This window comes from Homarus americanus, unplaced genomic scaffold (assembly GCF_018991925.1).
Source record: "Homarus americanus isolate GMGI-L3 unplaced genomic scaffold, GMGI_Hamer_2.0 scaffold17856, whole genome shotgun sequence".
Classification (NCBI taxonomy): Eukaryota; Metazoa; Arthropoda; class Malacostraca; order Decapoda; family Nephropidae; genus Homarus; species Homarus americanus.
In genome coordinates, this window is record NW_024738735.1 from 1368326 (window position 1) to 1377626 (window position 9301).

At 34.8% G+C, this 9301-nt stretch overlaps 1 protein-coding gene across 3 annotated transcripts in view; it reads right to left on the reverse strand.

Moving 5' to 3' along the window:
• The window catches only part of LOC121874336 (dedicator of cytokinesis protein 9-like), a 74838-nt gene extending 66767 nt beyond the window's left edge, over nucleotides 1-8071 (reverse strand). For all 3 annotated transcript variants that reach the window (XM_042378460.1, XM_042378459.1, XM_042378458.1), the window contains exons 1-6: nucleotides 7925-8071; nucleotides 5115-5222; nucleotides 3532-3648; nucleotides 2758-2930; nucleotides 1428-1497; nucleotides 95-222 (exon numbers count right to left, since the gene is read on the reverse strand). In XM_042378460.1, the coding sequence (XP_042234394.1) occupies nucleotides 95-222; nucleotides 1428-1497; nucleotides 2758-2930; nucleotides 3532-3648; nucleotides 5115-5213 (587 nt within the window). In that variant the 5' untranslated portion in view covers nucleotides 5214-5222; nucleotides 7925-8071. The remainder of the gene's footprint in view (nucleotides 1-94; nucleotides 223-1427; nucleotides 1498-2757; nucleotides 2931-3531; nucleotides 3649-5114; nucleotides 5223-7924) is intronic.
• Nucleotides 8072-9301: the final 1230 nt, after the last annotated feature.

The following is a 9301-nucleotide window of genomic DNA, read 5'->3' on the forward strand; positions in this document are numbered from 1 at the left end:
CCAAGGCACAAGACAGGGCTAAAAAAACTGACTGTGTTCATTATTAAATAAATTATATATAAATCTATGCACATCAACAATAAATTTAACCAACCTCAGGCAAGCAAATCTCCTTTTGAAAGTCTTTGAGGAGAAATTGCCAAAAATCTTCTCATTGCCACTCTCTGGACCTTTGAGGAGGTACCCTTTCTTCAGTATATTCTCCCCATTAGTCAAAATTGCCTGAAAAATAAAAAATGCAAAATTATAACTTGGCTACATCAAATAGGAAATAACTAACATCCCAAACTGAATGTATAATTAAGAGCAGAATCTCATCAAGCATCATAGTCACTATATTCTGTACAGTGACCCTGACACATGTACACACCAGGAAGGCTGATGACACGGGCACTAGCTACACCAACTGTTTACAAAGATGTACTCATACATGTAAGCGCACGCACGCACGCACGCACGCACACACACACACACACACACAAATATATACATTTGTGTTGAAAAAACTACTGTAATGGTAATATGATATATTTACAATCATTCACAAGCTATTCACTTCATACAGTATGTACTGTACAATGATATATAACCAGAAATGAATGGTTGTCCTGACCATCTAAATGACAAATTAACCATCTACATGGTTAAGGAAGAGTTACTTTGAGGTTAGGTGTGCACATTGTGGTGAGGCCCAAGAAAAAGAGTCAAGTTAATCATCTGAAAAATTCAATGTTTTAGATAAGCCAAGACTGGTTACATAAACTAAGGTTTCCGATATTCCTAAACTATCACATTCACTGATGCTTTCATTAGTACTGTGAAAAGCTGTCAAGTGAGGTGGCAATTGTGAAGGAGGTGTGGGAAAAGAGGAAGGACAATGGTGAAGTAAGGATGAAGTACTGGCATATGACCGATGGATGGAAATGTCGGTATGATCACCAATAAATTAAAGATGTGTGTTAGTGACATATATAATGCAAATAGCCTTAATATTTTTGCTCATGGCTGGGACTCAGGATATCAAGGCATATATATATATGACTAGCTGGTTAATGTGGCCAATTATAATTTAGTCATATCTCGGGGTACCACAAATTCATTTGAAATCATATAAAATGCCAATATTAAGTCTATGGAAACTGTCTCAATGCAGTAGTGTGTCCCTTGGATATTATATTGGTGGTCTTGGAAGCATTAGTGTATATCAGTTACATCACCTCCATGGAATTAAGAACATATTTTTGTAGTTTCAATAAGAATTCCTCACTGATTGAGAAGCCATGGAGCAGGGAAGAGGCACTTACAGACAAATGGACTGATGGGTCAAGTAATGACTTAGTAATCCCCTGATTTTGAGAAATATGGTTAACTGAGCAATAGCATAGCATTATAATTTCAGGGAAAAATATCCTTATAAACAGACTTACTAGATCTCCTTGTTCAATATCAGTATCCACTTCATAAACTTGTTCCTTTAAATCATCCACACGGGGTAATCTGGAAAGAGGTGATAAAAAAAATTATCCATCTATATACAGTATACTGCATAGAGCATATTGTCTGTGTGCTTGTTTGTCTGTTTGCTATGTACAGCTACAGTTTTGAAGATAAGAGTTGAAATTTGGCAAGAAGATTTACATACATACCAGAATTTGCCTTAATCCCTGTGGTCAGCCCTCCAATCCTAGAAGTCATTGTGAATAATAGATAAGAGAGAAAGAGATTAAATTTAAATTCAATGTATTAATATCTCATATTGGGTATCTATAATATTTAATGATTAGAGAGAAAGAGATTAAATTTTAAATGTATTAATTTTGTAAAATGTTTATTACTAAGAGAGAAAACTATAATTTTAATTCAATGTATGTAGTACACGCAGTCCCTTGGTTATACACGAGTTCCATTCCTATGGATGTTCTTTAAGTCGAAAATGTACATAAGTCGACCTACATACCCTATGTGCGCACCGTACTTACAGAACAATGTTTAAAATTCCACTATAGTATCTATATCATAGCCTAGGTCCTTATATACTGTACATCTAATATCACTTAATTTAAAAGAAAAGAAGATATAGAAGGACAAAATACAATACGTAAATGAAAGTACAGTACCCTGTACAGTAAAACATATGTCACCAGATAAATAAAATACTGTAAATTTGAAGCTTAAACTTTATGGGACCTTGGAAACTTGTTCGTATCGGCGCATGTTCATAAATCAGAAGTATGTAACTCAGGGACTTCCTATATACAGTACTGAATAATATAACGTATATATAGTGAGAAAAAGAATGAATTTGTAATAAACTTATTTTTAACCATATAATTGTTTTCTTTATTATCCCTCCCTGACAGCAGTGGTGGATCCAACTTATAATCCCACTACTGATGTTCCAAATGTTCCATCTCCAACCATAGAAAATGTCCTAATGTCCAGATCATACGGCCTCAATATGTCCCTGAAATTGGTCAGATTTAAAAAAATAGCCAGGTGGCTTACAGCACCCACATGGATCCCCCCAGCTGTATAGGCTCGCTATGCTTGTCACCCCCCCCCCCCACTACTTAAATTTGACTGATGCAAATATTCAAGCAATCCAGAGTTACCACAAAACTACCTTCTGCCAACATTCTAAAATTTATCATAAATAAGAGATGGATAGAGTTAAAAGTTGGATATTAAATGATATTCTTATATAATACACGATACAACTTTAATCATGAAAAACATTTGACTGCATATTTATCCTACCTTGGTAAGTGGAGGTAAGACCCAGAATATGGTAGATATTTGTGCGTCACGGTAGTAAGGTCTTGTGAGTAGGTTGCAAGGCACTGCCGCACAAGAGGATTCATCACTTCCTCATCAAGATGAACAGCAGCTAATGACTGCAAAGTTCTTGTGACCCGAGGAACAACACAGTGCTGTACAGTACATTTCAGTTATTCATTAAACAGTTCTCAAATTCTGGTGGTTCACAATAACAAGAGGACAATAATTAACTACTGTACACTGCACTGTTTACTGTGCATTATATAAAAAATGCAAATACAGTACAGTACTGTAGAAAACACATCAACTACAAAATATTATATTCAAACACAAAACATTATATTACAGCATCTGAACTTTAACAACATTTTTCACTCACACAGTCCAAGACAGGAAACATGCTCTAACTTCTGAGAGAATTATGCTTGCTTTAGATTTGTCTAAATTCAGAAAATATTCTAGAAATCAACATAAACTGGGTCCAATGTTATTATTAAGATCCCTTAAAAGGTAAAATAATTTAAGTTAAAAAGAAATAGAAAAATTAGGCTGCAGTAAATACATTTCTTTCAAAAGAATATGGTGCTACATCATAACAGAATATATCTTAACAATGAATGAAATTAAAATCTAACCAAATTGGTTGTAGTTTAAGGAACTAGCATTATTTTTATTTTTATGCCTGACTATATTTGCATCTATTTTTTCTGTTATCCAGTCAAACTAAAAAAAATACAAATACAGTATACTTACTGAAATATCATCAAGAGGGTACATAAGCAGTTCTCTCAGGGTGTCATTATTCAACATCACTTTGTTCTTAGAAACAAACTCCTCAAAGTCTATGGGGTCAGCAAGTCTTGGCTTGACCTGAAACATTACAGGTAACAAGATTAGTTCAATACTGTATATCCTTAATGATCAAAATATACCATCATGATGGGCTGACTAGTGTCAAACTGAAAAAGGAACATCACCCCAGAGATGGGGTGACTTCAAATGGGTCTCGGGTGTCTTCAGACAAGTGTTAATTCAATGGCTGTACTTGTTAAGAGCCTGGCCTGCAGTATAGGTCAAGAAGGGAAGTAGAGTCAAAAGAAGGGAAAACTTTTCAAGAAAATTGTATTACAGGTATACACGAATACATGCATGCTGTAATATCTCCTTTAGCTGGAATCCCCATTAGCAAGAACTCTCTGATACATGGAATTGAAATTTGCTTGGAATTTTTCCTGAAAATTTCCCTCAATTCTGGGTCTGTGAATGAATTTCCAAGGTTGAAAATCAGGTGTATTTTCTGGAAAATTCCTGAAACTATCTCCAATTTTTTCCCCAGGTCTTGGAGCAAATTCCGAAGTTGAAAATCAAGCGCATTTTCTGGAAATTTTTGAGAAAAAATCCAGTAACTCCTAATTTTTTTCAGGTCTGGGAGCAAATTTTGAGGAGGAAATAATTTACAATGTCCAGAAAATTCCGAGAAACTTTTTCCAGGACCAAAAAAATTCAGGGATGTGGGATTTTTCCGGCTTTGAGAGAGTTGTCTCGTTACCTGGAAATCTCTCCTCTCTGTTAGAGTTCTACACTAATTATTTTGGCTAATGGGGATATCACTGTACAATGTATTTGGTTCTGCTATGGGCTCCTTTCTTAAGATTATAAATTAAGAAAGACAGCAAAACAAATTTAACACGTCACCAGTGCCCAGCATGTACACTTTACTGTATTCTTGTTTTACACCCTGAGTTATGGATTACACACTATTTTGTAATTATTTCTTTCCCAGTACCATTATTGCAAACAAAAATTATCATGCAATCTTGCAAATATGCATGAATAATATTTGGATTGTATCTCCCAATTCATTTTTGAGCTGTCTGAAGTTATCCCAAGTCAAGACAATTTTCACATAGAATACCTCTATTCAAGTCACACTTTTAGGGTACAGTATATTAAACACCTCAGACTGTTTCTAAATTTTCAAGATAGACAAGTTTCTAATATTTTTCACTACTTAGTTATATTACTCTATGGACTGACACTCTCCGAGTGGAAAAAGTATTGCTACAATTGAAATTTTGGGTAAAAATGGATTTTGATCATTGATATATATTTATTAATTACACTTTAAACTAGCAAATGAAACTCACATATGAAAACTACATTGTTAAGGCAACATTTTGATACCAAGAAAACTTTGCTTGCTGTAACTGTCTACGAATTTTGTATGAAGTCACCCTAACTTACGGTATTGTGTTTCATGAGATGCCTCAAAATGAATGTCAACCACGTATACTATATAATTCATGAAATTCAGTTTCACTGAACAAGGAAATTACCTGTGTAGCTGTTGCTTTCACTGCTTGCGACACGTTTTCTCTCACTTGAGCAGCCATACCTGGCTTGCCCAGGCCACGTGTAAATCTACGCTCTGCCATGGTAGCTACCTGAAAATCAAAATTAAGTTTTAAAAATAAATATACCTTATATTATAAGTAAGGTTCAACAATAAGTCTAAAACAAATTATCAATAGCATAACTGACATAGAGTTCAATGCCAAAATTTAAGTTTCAACATTATTTCATTGATATTTAGTGTCATAAGGAGAAAACTAGGGGAAGATTTGTCCTACAAAAGTTGAAAAAGCAAATCCCACTGGAAAACTTTTTCTTATCTAAAACTATTACTACTTTTGGTAGACGATTAATATCCAAAAGTTGATGTGGAAAAATACAGAGGAAATCATTATTCATTACGCTGAACACTGAAATTCAGACATCCAGATAAAGTAGAGTACCTACAGTACAATATTTAGTTCCCATAAAATATCATTAAGATACACATGTTTTTTATGTTGAATCATGCAGTTCATGAAAAACAGTTAAACAAACATTCTGGTTATGTTAGGCTCGGTTATATTAGCTTAAACTGGTTCCTTTTACATGATTAAAAAGAATTGCATGGTAATGCAGCCTCTAAGTCAAATACAAGCATAGCACAAGATGGAGCCCCACTGCAAAGTCACTTTAACTTAACACTTCATTATTTTCAATATAAATTTATCTTCTTCTAACACCTGATACAGTACAGTACCAGTAAAGTATGTCCAAATGAACACATTTTATTCTATGAGAAGTTTGTCACTAGAGTAATGTAACCATATTGGTACACTATTGTTAACTATAAGCAATCTAAAGATTGTTTATTAACACTAAATAATTAAGAAAACAATAAAGGTAAAGTTTAGGCTCACACTCTTAAGAATGGTCTGTTGTCTTCAAGATTTTCAATAAGACATATTTTAATTCATAAAATGCAAAGCCAGCACGAGAGCAAGAAACAAATGATTTTGAACTTACCGATACTTAGGACATGGCAAATAGACCAAGACCTTAGCAAATTAACAAAACCCATCACTGTAGAGTACAGTACTATACTCTATCAGGAATGATCCTTGAAGTACTGCCAAGCTTGAGCATATATCACTCAGATATTTGTTGCTACTAAACCCAGAGAAAAATTCTGGGGTGAATATTTTCCATTCTTTTATAAAGCTTATAAAGCTGGTTCTTAGAAATTAAAATGTATGAAAGCATCTTTTAGGCTTACACCATTAGTCTCATAACAGTTTACTTTTTTCAGTACTTTACTGTATTTTCACCAAACCATTTGTTTTGATACAAAGAATGCACCAACTTTGGGCTCGCCATACCATAGAGGTACAGGGGGAGTGCTTGAATGATGCCTTTGAAGGCGCGGTAGAGCTGAGATGCTGGACATAGAACTCAGTGAAGACTCTTGACTAAACATTTTAAAAGTTAATGATTTCTCTTAAGTGTTAAAACAGAAAGTTCAGAGATGGGAAGGGTTAAAAGCAAATGAAAATCCTTTTGGGAAAATATTCATTACTTTTTTTTTCAAAACGTTATGGAGAAAGAGTAGAAATGCAGCCACCCTTACACCACCTCACCCAGCTGTCAGCAGAACAGCAGACCATTGAAGCATCTCAACACATTACATCACATCACCACTGCACCATGTGACTGCCACTGGACCTCTATGTGACTGCAAGTTCCTGTAATTCTATGTTCAATACATCTCCCATTTTCACACAGAAACAATGTATTGTAGTAATGCGGATTTGTAAAAACAGGTAAACTTTTGGAACCATTCTCACGTACTTAAACGACTCCATGAATAAAAAAATTGCAACAGGTTAACAACCATGGTGCCGATAGTTCTCTTCCGTTGTTAAACTATAAATTTGTGAATTACCTTACCCGATATCAAAATACGTTCTTTCTGCTTAATATGTCGGGAATGTGGGGTTCCGGGGGGTAGGGTGGTAAAATTTTAGTTTCGGTCATCCCTATGTTTTTCCGATGGTGTTAGATGTGCTTTAAATGATTTTGATCTAACCTAACCTAACCAAACCTGTCACAGAACCCAGGAACTATATCTAACCTAACCTAAATTCCAAAGATTCCTCTGATGACCGAAACTAAAATAATACCAGTGGCGCCACCTTGTTAGGAAGTTAGTAAAGTTAGGTAGGTTTGGTTAGGGTAGGTTGGTTAGGTCAAATTCTGTTAGGTTCTGTACATTATCGTTTTTATTTTCTTGTTTAGAATCATGCAAATAACGTCTCCAGAAATTTTGTTGCAATTCCATAGGTTATTTCTACTGCTAAGTGTATCCTTCACCAGTACCAATAAAAAAAATATCTCACCAAATTCTATTTTCATTAACTCTCAGTCAATCAATACTTGGGCGAGGCTCAGTAGCAGCTAGTATTATGATGCAGTGCCCAGATTATCAGAATAATGATTGTGCTCTAAGGTGTACAGTATATGTCAGTGAAATATATCATTGCATGAGGAACAAGTTTTTTCTGTTCTCTGTTTTCCGGCTATGGATGGCAAAGCACTCATCGTGTCTCTAATTAATCTTGAACTGTGACTGAAGCATTATTATAAACATTATGATAAACTTTCTCACATGAAGTCAGCCATAAACTTGGGCTGGGTGGGGCAATTATATTAGGCGAGTTTACTTCCACATACTGAAAAATCCTTCAAATCATTCTCCCTACTGACTCGTTGTAAATTACCTATAGAATAATAAAATCAACAGGTAAAGTTAACTTACAGGTCAAAACTATTATGTAGGAATATAATAGGTGGTATGGCCTTGCATCCCCGTTGTTTACATCCTTGTCTCTTGAACTAGTCGCCTACCGTCCAAAGCTTAAGCTGGGTACTGGTGGTGATCTTATAATTGATTTCACAGATGGCGTAGCGAGCTAATATTTAATTTTTTATGTTGCTCACAGGTTATATACCTTTTGCTATAATATAAAATAAGTAGAAATAAAAGATAAATAGGTGAGAAAATAAGATGTATGACTTGGTTAATGACTTCCCATCGGTCGGTGTCCATAATAAATTAAACAGTGGAGAGAGTTAGAAAGGAAGCACATTCTGTTAACACAAATCAGCTGATGGCTTCAATCTCATCCAGATAAATGTAGGTCAATTTAGGATAGCCAGGTTCAGTTAGCACCAGAAACGAAGGTCAAATTAGTTCGAGTCACAACAAAAGAACCATAGGTATTTTTTTTTTGGGGGGGGGGAGGAATCGAAATCTGGCTACTGTCATAAATTGATCAATGTAATATAGAACTATTCTGTTGTGGACGGTTCCTGGTGGGATTTTAACACTTACTCCACATGGGTTATGGAGTCCACGATCCATTTTTTATGAATCGTTTGGCAAGTCAATCAATGTCATACAGCATAAACACGAAAACTGTTGTATGGCAGTTTTTTTTTTTTTTGCAACCAATTAAAATGATTTTTGGTTTAATTCGCGGTATTTTTGGCCCAATCAAAATCGATTTTTATTTTGGGGCTCTCCTATTTCCAAATTCATATTCATTTCCAACCGCGGAAGTCTGTGATGGGTGTCACTTAAATTATGTGAGGCTGATTGTGAGTTTTTGGGGAAAAACAAAGAAAGTATAGCATTTTTTCGATCGCATGGTGTTCTTCCAATCTCAGTAAAGTGTCCTAAGTGCAAGACTGAATGTAAATATCTCGAAGACCAACATATGTGACGTTGTGTAAGAATCTCAGACTCCAACGACGAACAAGAACCAGGCTAACAAGGTAAGAACATAGGTCATTCCATCATATGGTGAGAGTTAGGTTAGGTTTTGTTTTTGTTTTATAAGTGTTTTTTTTATTCGTTTAGCCATTATTTTTTTCGGAAAAGTCCCACGAAAAAAAATCGACAAAAAACTACCGGCCAAAACACACAAATACAACAGAGAAATATATTTTTTATTTTTTAACAGAGTGGGGTGTGCAAGTGCAAATTTACCTATATGCTTAATTAGATGTTTCGTTGGAATTATCAAAAGGATACTTGTGACTTTTTTATCTGATAATTTAGGATTTTCTAAAGAGATCTAATTTGTATCGTTTTTTTCCTAAATTCAGTGTTGACCCAATGTCCTGCAGTGTG